We start from the raw sequence: 17,191 nt of genomic DNA on the forward strand, positions 1-17,191 counted from the left end.
GATGGTGAATAATGGAGAGCAGTGCATGACTCTATGTATGCCATACTGCTCCCTGTCTCTGGCATGAGATAGATATGACCCTCCTCTGTCACGTAAGAGGTCTGCAGCAGTGGTGGAAAAAGCTTTACTATTCTGGTAAAATAATCTATGCAACACATTATCAGACCACTGCAGGACTTTATTTTCTGCACTGTACTCATTGTTATTAATGAAGAGTGCTCTGATTAGAAAAATGCTGTTGCGTGCAACACTGCAGTCTAAATACTGATGTGTGCAATTTCAGGATTAAGTACTTTCTAAATAAAGCCTACATTAGAAACAGTTGCACTGCATGTAAGGGGAATACGCTATCACGCTAGCCCACCAACCCTGGAATCGGGGTTTGAATCTTAGCTGTGCTTTTGATTGACCATTCGGGAGGAAGGGACAGTGGTGACTAAAGTATAACAGTACAAGTATCTTACCAGAAATCTACCTTAATAAAAGTAAAGGTTACCTCTTAAAATATTACTTAAGAAAATATTACTTAAGTATCGAAAGTCATTTTCTGACTTTTAAAAGTGTTAAAAGTGGAAGTACAAGTAAATGTTGTTAATAAAAACACAAGCAGTCAAAATTTTAAGCCTGTAAACCACCTTAACAATGGAGTCTACCTTATACCTACAAAAAACAAGGCCACGTGTTGTCAACTTAAGTGCATTGAACATTGTTTAATAGTTAAGAACATGTAATATCAGAAAATTACTTTTAATAATTAAATACATTAAACCTCAGATACTTCAAGACTTTTACTCAAGTAATATTCTAAGAGGTGACTTTTACCTCTATCAAAGTAAATTTCTGGTAAGATACTTGTACTTTTACACTTTTTACACCACTGGGAATGGAGTGGTATTCTTGCCTCAGTGGTACAGTGGGACAGTGGTAGCCTAGTTGGTAGAGCTTTGGGCTATCAACCGGAAAATTGGCGGTTTAAATCCAGGCTCTGCTATGCAGCCACTGTTGGGTCCTTGAGCAAGGCCCTGAACCCTATCTGCTCCAGGGGTGGCGTACAATGGCTGACCCTGCGCTCTGACCCCAGCTTCCAAACAAGCTGGGATATGCGAAGAGAGAATTTCATTGTACTGTACAACTGTATATGTATACATGACCAATAAAACATATGTTCTTCTTTTGCCTCGTGGCCAGGGTTACTTGGTGATCCTGAGCCCAGCTTTTATCAAAAAAGCTCATCATGTATTGCACCAATATTAAACTAATGAATTGTAAACCTAGACTTTATTCTTGAATCATTCCCAAGAACAGAACATTTAAAAGCTTGGCTAGTTATTAAAAAGCTTGACTGTGAGCCACCTGTTTGTTTTGGCCTTTAAATATGCCTGAAATATGAATAAACAATCACACACACACACACTGATTAGAGTCTAGTTTTGGGATGAGAGAAACCCATTTTGTATTTGGCAAACTCGGTCCAGCACTCCTATTACTCCCCATCTGCAAGGCAGTTTTTTTTTCCTTTATGTAAGGGAAAAGCAATACCTTGCAAGTTCGATTAACACAGCATGTCAGTGGGCCAGCAGTGAATCAGCAGTTTTCGAACTCCCCTAGGCTGAGCCGTGATATATTGAGGAATAGCTCAGCCCAAGCACCAGTGCATTCATACACATGATTGTTCACTCATCTAGCTTTTGTCTTCCAAGGAGCTGCAGTGATTGATTATATAAAAGGGATGTCAGCACATTAGCGTGAAGGTGCTCATTCGATAATGAATGCAACACCTTTGGAGTGCTAATTCAATTAAAAAGACTCAGGCTGTGATCCTGTACCCATTTGCTAAAAAAATCACTGTACATTTACTGATGTGCACCAGTTCTAAGGCAGCAAAAAGCGGAGGCATAACATTATGACCACGTACCTAATATTGTGTTGGTCCCCCTTTTGCTGCCAAAACAGCCCAGACCCGTCGAGGCATGGAGTCTGACCCCTTTCTATCAGAACCAGCATTAACTTCTTCAGCAATTTGAGCTACTGTAGCTCGTCTGTTAGATCGGACCACACAGACCAGCCTTCGCTCCTCACGTGCATCAATGAGCCTTGGCTGCCCATGTCCCTGTCGCCGGATCACCACTGTTCCTTCCTTGGACCACTTTTGATAGATACTGACCACTGCAGACCGGGAACACCCCACAACAGCTGCAGTTTTGGAGATGCTCTGACCCAGTCGTCTAGCCATCACAATTTGGCCCTTGTCAAACTCACTCAAATCCTTCAATCCTCACGCTTGCCAATTTTTCCTGCTTCTAACACATCAACTTTGAGGATAAAATGTTGCTGTGATGAAGAGATAATCAGTGTTCTTCACTTCACCTGTCAGTGGTCATAATTTTATGCCTCGTTGGCGTACGAAGGCACAGACATATTATTGGAAGTAGTAAGCCAAATTGAACAGTGACACTACTGTTGCAGTGTTGTCATGCTAATTAGGCCTCTTTGAACTGAACGCTGTTTAGAATGCAGTTACGCTAACACAGTGTATAAGATAATACTAAAACATGCCAGTGTAAAAACACCCAGGCTACAGCAGTACTATTTTTTCCTCTTACCTGGTCGGCGACAGCACGGGCCAGTTTGTCCATTCTGGAACCAGCCTCTGCAATCTTCTTGGCTGCATTGATCACATCGGAAGAGTTTTTCAGTGGCCCCTTTCCCCTGTGAACACAAAACAAATGACTGCATTGCTGCGGATTCATCAGGTTTTCATGCTGGGATGAAGGCCACACAATTCCTCATAGACCAGAGCAGTCTTAAACAAAAGCACACTATTAAACAACAGAAAACAGTCAAGCCAGTAAATGAACTCATATACAGAGCTTTTCAAGGGCTGGGGGTAAAGTAAAAACATAAAAACATGTCATTAATTTGATATAATAAATGAAACAGATCATTATCCACAGTGTATTAATACCTTGTGCCTAGTTATCTGGGTATATTTCTACTTTTTTTGATGAATTTAGCTTTATAATTTTTATTACTTAAATCACCCAATACAACTTACCGGTGTATAATAAATAATGAATTACAAACAGATAAAGTACTAATAATTAAACGCATACACCGATCAGCCATAACATTAAAACCACATCCTTGTTTCTACACTCACTGTCCATTTTATCAGCTCCACTTACCATATAGAAGCACTTTGTAGTTCTACAATTACTGACTGTAGTCCATCTGTTTCTCTGCATGCTTTGTTAGCCTCTTTTAACCCTGTTCTTCAATGGTCAGGACCCCCACAGAGTAAGTAGTATTTGGGGGGTGGATCATTCTCAGCACTGCAGTGACACTGAACTGTAGCAATAGATGAATGACCGTCTCTGACTTTACATCTACAAGGTGGACCACTCTAATAGAGTGAGTGGACATGGCGCTTCTGTGTCTGATCCACTCATACCAGCACAACACACACTAACACACCACCACCATGTCAGTGTCACTGCTGTGCTAAGAATGATCCACTACCTAAATAATATCTGCTCTGTGGTGGTCCTGTGGGGGTCCTGACCATTGAAGAACAGAGAAACAGATGGACTACAGTCAGTAATTGTAGAACTACAAAGTGCTTCTATATGGTAAGTGGAGCTGATAAAATGGACAGTGAGTGTAGAAACAAGGAGGTGGTTTTAATGTTATGGCTGATCAGTGTATTTCCACAATATATCATTTTTTCACCAACCGCTTTCACCAGGTAGCACTGTGCACAAGAAACAATACTAAGCAGGGCTCCAATCCATCACAGGACTTTGGCCTCCCCCCTTAGACATCATTAATCACAGCTGTGTAGATGCCTGGCTGTCTGATGGCGCAACTGAGATTCAAACCCAGATCTCAGTGGTGGCTAGCATTTTCTTTCATTAACCACTCAACGTGTTTAAATAAATATATTTAAAAATAAATAAAAAATAACAAACCCAAAACCTGCTTCATTAATAGTATACCAACATAGCAAATTTATGGTAATTATTTGTTTTTAATACTATTTTTAATGTTTACAAAATCAATTATTCTCTTACATGCATTTTTTAATGTGTATAAACTGTTTTCCTGAATTTCCATTTCATAAAAGCCAGGTAATAATACAAAAGCTCCCATTTTAATAGATCTTGTGTTTGCGTACCTGGTAAAATCAGTCATCTCCATCATAATCATGCACATCTGCTTGGCCAGCACAATGATGTCATTGCCATTGTCGTCCCACTTAGCCACCTCAGCGTCCAGCTTGCTCTTCTCCTGCCGAAAGCTTTCTACCTGCTCAGCTATCTTGGCCTTCTCCTCCTGAGGGAGCTGAGCCATGATGGCCTATGACAGAGAGAGGACAAGAAAGGGCAGGAAGAAATAATAATAAAAGAAACAGAAGTTAAAAGAAACGAAATGTACTGCCAGACGGTCTGACTTTATCTCTGTCTGTCAAAAACCTAAATTAATTTGCTGCCTATCACTGGGGGAAATGACAATGTCCCATTAAATCAATAAAAATGACTTTTTCATATTCATGTCAAAACATCTTTGACGTAGAAAACAAATCTCAGATTAAACAGATTTTTGTTCTATTTAAATATGACTTATCATATATGATGTATCATATAAACATTAGTGGCATTTTGACCCAAATAATCTTCGTTTGGTCCTTCACATTCACACCACTCTGTAATGTTTAAGGTCGGAAATAGCGTCAAAGTTGGCATGAAGACCAGCAGCAAATTGAGTGCAGATATTTCCACCACATCTATAGTTAAGAGGTGTTTAATATGAGGGTACTTTTTAATGCCATCAGCAAACAATGTTTTTGGTTGAGCGTGTAGCCACTGATGCACCGCTGCTTTCACATCATCATCATCACATGAAAATATTCTTCCTCTTACAGCTTCTTTGAGCGTCCAAATAGTGGAAATTAAATGGAGCTAAATCTGGACTGTAAGCTCTCTCTCAGTCTCTCAGACATGACCAATTACCACTCCTCCCACCCTCACTGTTTCCAATGAAAATATAAAATTGTACTCGTACTTAATTAACTCTACAACTATATAAGCATATCCATTAGCCTGTTGATTGGTTATACACTATATGACCAAAAGTATTGAGGTGTCCGCTAATTATTGATTGCAAATGCTTCAGCCACACCAATAGTTAAAAGGTTTAATATCAATCATATAAAATATAATATTGAGACAACAGTTTAGGAAAGGCCCTTTAATGTTTTTTTTACAACAAAACCATAATGTTTGGATACTGAGTTTGTAAAATTACAGGAATAAAGTGACAATATTTCGAGGACAAAGTAGACTAACTGTTGGGGGCTGCCAGTTTAGAGAAGCACCTCAGCTCTCACCTATGAACTGACAAAATAAGCACAGTTTCTTGCAGAGCCGTTTCAGAGTTCCAGTACTAATACATAAGTGTAACTTTATCAAAAGACCCTTATCATTACACACCCTATGTCCATTAGAATGTGACTTTTCCTGGGAATAATGGCACTGTCTTTTTGACCGCATATGACCCTAAAATGCAGTCATATGTGCCAAAATATTTTTATTTTAGGTTTTTATTTTATTGGCCAGAAAACTAAATCTGGGGATTTTAACAAGACAACAACATAAACCTGAACCTGAATTAACACAATAATGTTTGAAAAAAATTAAATGATAAAATAAAGAAATAATGAATGGTGATGGTTCTTACATGTCCCAGCCATTCACCTGACTTTTTTCTTTTTTAAATCACAGCTTCTCTGGTCAGCTGGCTACTTTTCAGATAAGAAAAAAAAGCATTTAATTTCTGGCCAAACTGTTCCTTTAAAATGACATTGAAAAAACTTAAGGCTTAATAATACAGTAGGACCTTCTGGGACTCCTCTTGACATTCCTGAGTCATAAAGAGCAAATCCAATTGTTTGGCCCTCTAGTAGGGAATTAAATTCTCTCTCCAAAGCAATTTTGCTAAGGTCTAAGGCTGCATTAATCTTTTTCTGCAAGGTCACAGGGACAATATTATTTGTAAGATAAATGTATAATTGCCTCACTTACACTAGTAAATGAATAATGCATTTGTTCAAAGAGGTGAAAAAGGCAAGGAGGGCAGGGCATGTGTGTGTGTGGAAGGACCGGGGGTTCAGAGACAAAATTAAACATTTATTGGAGATGTGGGGAAATGTGGGGCTGAGATGTCTTATTAAAACAGATTTCAAGTTTAACAAAAGTTACAGCTATGGTTGTCAAAAACAAAAACATGGTAAACAACAGGAATATTTTTATCTCAGTACTAGAATAATATTTTTATAGCAGATTAATGGCATTTTTGTTGTTACCACATAAAATAATAATAAGAAATAATAATAATAATAATAATAATTATTATTATTATTATCATATTATTGTTATTATTATTATTACTATTATTATCATAATAATAATAACAAAAATAACGATAACAATAATTATTATTTCATATTATTATTATCATTATTATTGTTATTATTATTATTACTATTATTATTATCATTATTATTATTATTTTATGATTGTTTTTATTATTATAATTTCATATTATTATTATTATTTTATTATTATTATCATTATTATAATTATTATTGTTATTATTATTATTATCATTATTATCATTATTATTGTTATTATTATTATTATTTTTTTTAATTATTATTATTATTATCATTATTATTGTTATCATTATTATTATCATTATTATAGTTATTATTACTGGTTTTTTTTTCATTTTATTTTGGTTGCTAATGTATTTAGAACCCTAAATACATTAGCAGCCAAAATAATAATTAAAAAAAAAAACAGTAAAAACATTTTTGTATACCAGTCGCATACCTTACGCAGCGTAGTTTTATTTATTTAATTATTTATTTTATTTTATTTTACTGGATTCTCTCCCTGATTCAACCCTCCTTATTTTTCTCTGGGCTTGGGACCGGCACTGAGAGTGCACCTCCCAACAGCTAGGCTGTTTGGCCACCCCCAAAACAAGGCCTTTGTAGACATAAAATAAATAAAACTGTGTAAACCCCTAATAGCACTGCTAAGCTTTGAACCCAGAATCTCTACAGTAGTGGCATAGCGTATTTTACCACTGCACCACCCATGCACCTACACTTTATTTATCTACATAATTATATTTAAAATACCCACATTCGCAATATTCAGAGCTGAGAACGTATAATTGTTTTTAATAGGGCACCTAGTCAACTTAGAGGTGTGAACTTTATGTATTTTTAATGATTGGTTGGCCACAAAGTGACCTTTAGCAGCCTTGTAATGAAGAAATACAAATAACGTTGCCTACAGCTTTTGATGTGTCTATTTTAAGCTTTATTGTGCACAGGGTAAAACACTGGCTATGGCTGTTACAAAGACAGTTACACCAACAGATACTGTATGTAACTTGTTATATGTTTTTTTTTTTTGCTTTATTCAGACTGGTTTAACTATTATATTTAAAACATTCTTCAAGTATGTAATCCTTATTTGAAATAATAAGAACAATATAATATGAACCTGCTGACCCTTGATTTGTCAACCTACATTACCATAATGTTTTCCTTGTATACTGTCTTAGCTTATAGCCTACTTATACCTATAAATATCATGTTTGTTATTACTATCATGTTTTGTAATCAAGCATTTCAATCAGAATAAGCCTAATATTCCTAATGTTGTTGAACCCGACCGTATTTCACTGCATGCTAATAGTGCATTCATGACAACGGAGAACTTGGAATTTTTTAACTTAGAACTCTCTCAACTGTTTGAGGTCAGAAAACAATTAATGCTCACAGTAAGTAACACTTGTTTGGCTTTAGTGTGGCTATATAAAGCTCTACGAAAGCTTTTAGAATGCCCAATAAAAGTTGTTCAGTGCTTTATTTACAGCCTATTTGCAGTTACTGTGCTTGAGAGAAAAAAGTGCAGTTTAATCAAAAAGTCATAAAATTAACCAGACATTGGTCTTTATTTAGTGCTCATAAAGCATTCACACAAATAGAAACTTAAAAGCCTGTATAAAAACACCCTAATAGTTATTGTTGTATTTGCACTATGTAAGCTGGATTTGGCTACAATTGGCTGTGCCTGAGGGAGGGAACTCTTGCCATCATTGCCACTGTCTTGCTGTCTTGTCAAAATGCCTGTGTTAGTAGTGTGGTATTCATAAAGCTCATAGTGTTTCTCTCTGGACAGTTCCCTGTATGTCTGTAGTTACTACAAAGTTTCAACTTGGTCATGAACCTTGCAGGTGAGTATTATGAGATGTAATGGATTGTCCCTACTGTGAAGTAAATAATTGTTAAGTTCTGGCTTGATAATACAATTCTTTGGTGAAAATAACAAGGTCAAATTGATTTTTTAATACTTAGAAAAAGCTCATTTTCAGTCTCTACTTTTTAAGTTTGAAAGGGTTATTATGGTCATGACCTTCTGGGGAAAAATGGTAAACAAAGAAAAAAATACCTATAAAAATGTCACACTAATGTTTCCGGAATGAATCACATATTCCATCACAAATTCCCACTAATTATGATCTTAGCAGAATGATTTTTTTTTACTCTGATTGTGGCTAATTATTTATATATTTATGTCCAGCATTACCAGTGATTTATTGCTTTATATATATTTTTTCTTAACATAACAATCATAAAGATCTTTTAAAAAAGGCCTTAAACTGTTGAGCAGAGTTTAGTCTGATCCTGTGGGATGACTACGGGGTCGCAAATATCTGTTCACATTTACTTTTCTTCCTGTCCTACTTCAGAATTCAGTTAGCCTAAATCCCTCTTCCTCTCCCTGCTTGCCGATAACGAGAGCAGAGTGTAGGAGCTTAGCATGCTGGCAAATCCTTTCCCATACAAAGCCAATTCAACACACACTTAGAGCTTGCCGTTCCTGACCCCAGATTAAGAACATGCCTACTTTTTAACTTGCCTACAAATATCTTATAATGTGTGTTATCTAAAGTCAAAACATCCTGGCATATAGTGTATAATATTAGGACTAACTTATCAGCAGTGGTGTTCAGGTGCAGAGCTGAAAGAGTGACTGGGTGTATATTACTGCGTACCCACTGACTTTAAGTGACTGGATTTAAGAGTAATGAGAGTTTTATTCATGTGTACAAAAATAAAAAATAAAAATAAATAAATAAATGAAACTTTTTCTTGATTGATTAAGCACAAATTCCCACAGACACACTCCAAAACATTGTGGAAAGCTGAAGTGTGAAGTAGACAAACCTCATAATAATGTTTATAGTTTTGGAATAAGATGCTTCTGGTCTGGTGTCCACATACTTTTGGCAATGCACTGTGTCTTGAATAATCACTATTGTGCGCTATAAATCAGCGTTCATAATATTGCATTAGTGTCTTCACATCAACCAAGACTGCACGCAGGATCAGTAGCAATGTATCGGTTTAAACGTGGCACAACTGAAGGAGCGTATGCCACACAACAACATGGGTCTTGAGGACTTGGGTTTGTTTCTCTCCTCTGGTCACTGTAGGGAGTTTGGGTACTCTGGATACCATCTCCTAAGAACATGTGGAAGGTTGATTGGCTGCTCTTAACTGTCTATAAGTAGAAGTAGGTGATTATTGTGAATGGAAATTTTATATTTTATTAGTTATTTGCATTCAACTCATAAGTTTCTGCTTTCTTAGTTCAATTAGCAGAGGTAGAAGAGACTTTTAGAAGGTTTCTTAGGTCCAGAGATATGTTGACCTTGGCATGGGCTTCTTGCTTCCGTGGGAATGCATGGGTGTCAGGACTGTGTGTGCGGGGATGCACGTGCAGTTTTGATACTGGTGCATTCTTGTGGAAATACGCCATGTTTCTAACAAACTGACTATTCTTGTAGGATGATTAACAAGTTTGGTGTGGGAAGTTGACCTTGAGCTGGGTTGCTGAGCAGAGTTAGTCTGAAGGGGCAGTAAGCGGGGTATAAATACTGTGATAGGGCAGACGGAGTCGCCCTTTCTCTCCTGTAAAGGCATGTTTGCGTTTGCATTGAGATTGGCCCTCAGCTGAGTAATAAATTGATTATTTGCTTTTATCACTATCCCGGTTGTCTGTGTCAATCTTTAAGGGTTATTTTGAATTCCCACAACATTATCCCCCTTGTTTCCAGTGTACTATTACTACTGCTGCTACTACTATTCCAACTACTACTAATAATAATCCAGAGCAGACGGAATTTTTACATGAAAGCTGGGGTCAGAGCGCAGAGGTCAGCCACTGAATCGCTTTAGAGGCTTGTTCAAAGGCTCAACAATGACTACATAGCAGAGCCAGAATTAAAACCCACAACTTTCCAAATGGTAGCCCAAAGCCTTACACACTAGGCTAATACTGTCTCTAGGGAGGGTAGACAAAATGCATCTTGTCTTGTGTTAAATAGGGAAAAAATGCCTGGCTGCTATTAGCAAACTGTTATATTACAATTAATAACCTGATCAACACGCTAAATGATTAAATGTTAATTAGCACTTACTGTATAAGTACTGTATAAGGTTGTACTGTAATAAATGCATTTTTAAATCAAGTGTATTTCCTTATTCCTGGCCTGAGATCAGACGGGCCAAATGTATTCCAGCTTAGTACTTATTGTATCCATCATCCTCAGTGCTGCCGTCTGTTTATCATTTCCTTTTTTATCATAAGAGCTAAAACACATTGGATGAAAAATAGTGTGTCTGCCAGCGGTTCTCTTAGGAAAACTATTTTCCTATTAATGAAAAACTCCAGCATTTTTCAACCTGATCTCTATCTGTTTTATCTGAGCTGTATGGGTGATTATCATACACCGGAGTTTTGACTCAATTCTTCACACAGAAAAATGCACCCTTTTTTAAAACCACTGCCATTAATATGGAGTCACAACTTCCACCCTTGCAGCTATGACAGCCTCCACTGTCTGGGAAGGCTTTTCACAGCATGTTAAGGTCTGTGGGAATGACACAGCTGAGACGGCCCAGCTCACAATTCAAATTACAAAAAAAGACCACTGGAGTTTCTCCACACCAAATTACAATTAAAAATCAGGGCTCTGTATACATCAAAGCACATTTTTATAGACCTGGTTTTATACACAGGGGCACAGTCATGCTGGAACTGAGATCGCCTGAGGCATGTTAGATAACTGCTTTTATTTATCTATTAGCAATGACTGTAACTAAACTATTTTAAATTAATACTTTGGAGAGGTATCGATGTTTTTTTTTTTGTTATTAAGTGCATTTGAAAGGGACAGTCTAAATAATATTAATAATAAATGGTGCTTTACTGTAAAGACATTAATAATCTACACATTATTAGCTATGAACTTTTCATGTACAGTGGTACCTTGAAACTCAATGTGAGTTGGTTATGAAACTGGCGTTGAGTTGAAAAGATGTCGAGTTTCAAGGTATTTTTCCCCATATGTATGGGAAACCTGTTAATGCGTTCCATGGTCCCGTGGAGCTGCATATATTTTAGGTTAATGTAAAATAATGGGGTTGTTTTTGACACTTATACACTGAAAATAAAAAAAATATAATAAAAAAACACTGAAATAAAAGCTGATTCTTACAAGTTCTAAGAACCCCGAGCTGTAACATAAGTTTAAAAGTGAAACAGAAAATAAATTCAGCTGAACACAGAAACATGTGGAGCTTTCAGAGTGAATCTGACGGTTATTCCACACAAATGCAGATTCATCTCATATTTATACTTTGTATTACCGCAACACTCAAGCCGAGCGCTGAACAAAGCGACTGTTCGTTGTTAATTGGAAATTAAATACATTTTTAAAAAACAAACTGAACACGTTGAGTTTAAGGGTCCAAATTTCTCGACAAAGGGTGTTGAATTTCAAAGATTTTGAGTTCAGGGGACGTTGAGTTACAAGATACCACTGTATAATACAGTAGAATACTTATCTTTACTCAAATTTAAATTCATTATTTCTGCTTGCACAAATTATAGACATTATAACAAATTGCATTTTGAAGTCACATAACAAAAGATTAAACATGTGCCTTTCTTTTTTAAACATATATTTTACAAATCAGTTTGCCAATAGTTTTAAGAAAAGAAAGGGCTTCACATTTGTTAAAAGCTGATTTTAAATAAGCAACCAACAGTGACCTGGGAAAACATTAAGACTCCATACCTAACTTAATTTAGCTAATAGTTAATAATTAAGAATAATTCGGCTATTAAAATTAAGTACTTGTAAAAAAAAAAACCTTTTAATTAGCAGTATTAAAAAATATATGTTTCTTCCTAGGACCCAATTTTAATGGTTTTGTTAAAATCTAATGATTTTATAAAGATGAGCTACAGACCTAGTGTTTTAAACATGAATGTTAAGAGGCATTGTGTGCATACACTGCGGCTAAAGCAAGCTACACTTCCAATTCACCTACTCACAATTTTTAAAGTGATAGTCCAGTGTCGATTTTACACAAACTGACAAACCCTCAGTAGTTTACAGGAGAAAAAGAAAAATCACTTACCCTAGCACTCTGGCCAGCAATGAGTTGGTCATCTTCAGTCTGGACACTGGTACGGCTACGAGTGTCATAATCCTCCTGTTCAAAGTCAGAATCGTCCTCCAGTTCTTCAGGTGTCTGGAAACAAAAGAAATATTTTATAGCACAAAACTGCCTTGCAGCCTCTATGTCTTGCTTTTCAGTGCTCTGACAATGTTTCACATTGTTTCACATTGACGTGAACATGAGTGAAAACCTCTGGAACAGCCCCGGTTCTGGACTGACTTGCTTGGGGGGGCAGTAAAACCTAATGAGGGGGCATGTTGATAGTCATGTTTTTGAAGCCAGAAATATATTCAAGGCTTGATTTGTGCATGAATGATGACAGCCAAGCTATTGATACTGGCTTAAAGTGATGTATTTTTTAATCATTGGGTTTTAAGTTTAAGTTCGAAAACATGCATTTTTATTTCTTTACCTCATACATGTTGATTATGTAAATGGAGAAAAAAGATTATCTAATTGTATTTCATTTTAATACGCCCCCTTAATTAAATTGCCATTAGTTCATTAGCCTAACCGCTAACGGCTAATAAAATAATTTAAGCAACACCTATGTAAGAGGTAAGTAACATTAAAGCAACGAAAAACCACAGTTAAGCAAATATTACCATGTGGAAGTCAGTTTAAACTCAGAAGAGTGTTTACCAGTATACCTGCCTCTCGCTCACACTAACAGAACAGATTTTTATATGACTCAAAGAGCCAATCAGGAATAAGCAAGGAAATATCTTCACACTGTAAAACAAAATGCATTTTTGTGATTGGTTCAGAGATAATTTTAAAAATAGCCGTTGCTTGCATTGTGCTTGGGGGGGCAAAGACACAATTTGGGGGGGCAATGCCCCCCTCAGCCCCCCCCTAGCGCCGGCCCTGCTCTGGAATGTCATCGAGACAGACAGATTGTCACATCAATAACACTCTTGGAAAAACACTCCCAAACTCAGGTAAAAGCTCAATTTCTAATAGCCACAATAATTTAGGAGTGACTTTGGGTCAAGTCTCTGAATGTCTTTGAATAACCAAGAATATCCCAGACAGTGCTCATCCAGTTAGCTTCCTAAACCAATCTAATTGAGCTTGAAAGGATAGTCTACGGCAATGGCATAAATATCCCAAATCCAGGTATGCAAAGCTAGTAGAGGGCTTGCAGCTGTACCTGCTGCCAATTGGGCTTTAACAATGATCGAGTGAGGGCAGCACGGTGACTCGGTGGGTAGCACTGTCACCTCACAGCAAGAAGGTCCTGGGTTTGGTTTCCAGTTGGAGCGGTCTGGGTCCTTTCTGTGAGGAGTTTGCATGTTCTCCTCAGGTCTGCATGGGTTTCCTCCCACAGTTCAAAGACATGAAGTCAGGGTAATTGGAGATACTGAAATTGCCCCTATGGACTGGTGACCTGTCCAGAGTGTTTCCTACCTTGCCCAGTGAATTGTACCCACCGAGACCCTAAATTGGATAAAGCGGTGGTAAAACAGACAGTGGTGGTAAAACAGACAGTGAATAAATGAATAAATGATTAATAAAGTTTTTTTTGTATATAAGAGTCCTTAGGTGTTTAGATTGATGTATATAACTGGCAATGATCCACAACACTAAGTATGCAAAAAAGTCAAGGGCTCTGAATACTTTCTGAATCCACTGCATGATGTGTATCTTTATACGCCTCATGTCTTCTCTGTTCTCTGATTGTATGTGTGTCTAGGCATGTCTGACACCCAGAGCAGACAGACAGGAAAAAAATGCCTGATGCTCCTTTCCGAAACACAAAGGAGCTAAAGGTGGACCTCAAGACATGTCAGCTATTCGAACAGTCAGATATTCATCAATAATTCATGCCACCCCACTGCTCCGGTTTCACACCACTTACATCATTGTTTTAAAACTTCTGTTCAGTTTATATGTGCTCTGTACTAAGTAGTCGCCTGTTAAAATGGAATCACGCAGTGAGAAAAAAAAAATACATGACCTGCAGGTCTTCAGCTTTTTTTTCTTGCAGACCTTGCATTATCAGGTCAACCAGGCATAAAGTCTAGACATTGCTTGTTAGCAGACAATGTAATGTAATGTAATGTAACTGTCAGAGGGAATGCAAAGACAATAATGAGTCCAGGCTAAACCTGTTTATTATTCTACATTTTCACTTCTGTTTAATGCAAATTGCTATTATCGTTTTCTTAAAACAATTATGATCTCCAAATATTTCCACATTTCTCACAAAAACAAAAAAAATACGGACCGCTGAACTTTTAAAAATGTTAATAGCCAACAGCATGACCAAACCTGTACTTTCCAATCCTTTCCCATGTTTTTAAACATGGAACTTTCTCAATTCTCTATTGGTGACATGAAACTACATTACTTATGTAGTGAATATAGTTTCAGGTCTTATCCCACACCTTTAAACACAGAACTAAATCATTTGTCCTTCTAATTTGTACCCTTGGATTACAGTCCTATTCCACACTCTCAACATAAAATCTTTTCTGTACTCTAATTCATCTAATCACTCTGATGGAACTGCCTAGTTTGACCTTTCAGTTACATGTTTAACAACAACCATAATATAATCAGAATTTATCGTTTCAAAACCTGTTTAATTGTTTCATGGGCTGTGGTCAAAACTGCTAACATTTATTAGAAATGTCACCTTAAAAAACAACTTTAATCCATAATTAGTTTCATGGCAAGTGGACGTTCTGCCTCATTTCCTGAGCAGCCTATTCTAGAAATTGAATTTACATCAAAGCAGTTGAGTTGTTCGAGGTTGCCAGGCATTTCCTAAGAAGAGTTGTCACAAGTTTCATTAGGTACATATCGGCTCCTTCTAAAAAAGCCTTTTAATGTACTGGTAAAGCGTTTATGAGTGCTAATTAATACTGATTGTAATGATTTATACTGTTTGCATATGGCAAGTTCTTGTTCTAAATCTAGTGTACTGTATTTAAACTGAGAGCTCTACTTTATGTATGTACATATTCTAAACAGGTTGTATAGAAATGCCTGTATAGCACAGTTCTAGATGTGTACGAGTGGTCCTTTTTTTTTTAATATACTATAATATCTAAAGGCAGCAGAGACAGCACTAAACACTGAGAATACACTCATTCACTCCCTTTCTTAACCGCTTATCCAATAAGGGTTGCGCGAGGGTGCTGGAGCCTATCCCAGCTTTTCAATGGGCTCAAGGCACACAGTAACACCCTGGACGGGGCGCCTGTCCATCGCAGGGCAGACACACATACACACACACCCATTCACCTATAGGGCATTTCAGTGTCTCCAATTAACCTGACTGCAAGTTTTTGGACTGTGGGAGGAAACCGGAGCTCCCGGAGGAAACCCACGCAGACACGGGGAGAACATGCAAACTCCACATAGAAAGGACCCGGACCGCCCCACCTGGGGATCGAACCCAGGACAGTGCTACCTACTGAGCCACCGTGCCGCCCACTGAGAATAGAATAAACACAAATAAAAATAAGGAGGGTTGCATCAAGAAGCGCATCTGGTGTAAAACTGTGCCAAATCAATTATGCCAACCAGAATGATCCAGTGTGGTGACCCCTAAATACAAAAGTAACCGAGGGAAAAAAATTCAACTGAAACATGAAACAGAAATTATTATTTGATCCATTATTATGAATAACGCCTGACAGAAAGACAATAACAGCATAGTTAGGAATGATGTGTAATTTGCAGGCAGTAACAGCACTGCTCCTAATGGAGTCCAAACTGGTTGTTTCTGACAAACGGAAAATCTTCACTACTCAATTATCTTTCACCTTTGCTCTTTCCTGTCACTCAAAATGTAGGCTAGCGAATAATTTCTGGCAGTTAGTTATCTTTATTGCACCCTGTGTGTCTCCTACTATGCCCACTGGACTCGAGCAATTAAAAGGCTTTTGTTGGTAAAATACAGTGAGCTGACCATGCAAGCTATGCAGTTTTGTTCTATTATAGACAATTCCCCCACAAAAGAGTTCAATTAAATGCATAGTGTGCTTTAATGTGGTTTCCATTAGCACCTAAGAGCTGATGATTTATCTTATAGCCGTCTGCCTCATTTTACAAGAGCGGCTGCTGCCTACATGCTGCACTCGTAAAATTACACAGGAGTCGCTTTGGGTAATAACGAGTGCTGTAATGGTATAATGATAAATACCACTGATGTTATACAAGTGTGGTTCAGAACAAATCAAAGCACTAAAACAACTGATTCAGAACGAATCGGTTTCAATACGTCAACGTGTTCAGAACATTGCACAATGACATCTTGTGGCTGGATGGTGCAAATTGGCCACTCGGGACAGATGGGCTATTAGGCAGGCAGATCTGATCTGTGTGAGCTAAATGTATTGATGAAACTGCAGGAAGACAAATGAATTGTTACAGACGTCGTAGCTAAAAGTAAGCAACATGCTAAGGTTATTGTATGAACTAAATATGACCAATTATGACAGCTTATGAGATCTAGAATGAAAGGTTTATGCCATTCTTATATCAGTGCTTTATCAACTGTACTATTAAAAAGAAGTATGCTAACAGTAATTCATGCACGACTTCACAATATGCGAGATATAGTACCGG

General features: G+C 37.2%; 1 protein-coding gene across 1 annotated transcript in view; it reads right to left on the reverse strand.

Annotated features, from left to right (window-relative positions):
• Positions 1-17,191, reverse strand: part of ctnna2 (catenin (cadherin-associated protein), alpha 2) — a 600,844-nt gene that overhangs the window by 1,781 nt on the left and 581,872 nt on the right. The window contains exons 14-16 of the mRNA XM_063008183.1: positions 12,569-12,682; positions 4,175-4,356; positions 2,604-2,709 (exon numbers count right to left, since the gene is read on the reverse strand). Coding sequence (XP_062864253.1) covers positions 2,604-2,709; positions 4,175-4,356; positions 12,569-12,682 — 402 coding nt within the window. The remainder of the gene's footprint in view (positions 1-2,603; positions 2,710-4,174; positions 4,357-12,568; positions 12,683-17,191) is intronic.

The sequence above is a fragment of the Trichomycterus rosablanca genome, chromosome 14 (genome assembly GCF_030014385.1).
Source record: "Trichomycterus rosablanca isolate fTriRos1 chromosome 14, fTriRos1.hap1, whole genome shotgun sequence".
NCBI classification, from domain to species: Eukaryota; Metazoa; Chordata; class Actinopteri; order Siluriformes; family Trichomycteridae; genus Trichomycterus; species Trichomycterus rosablanca.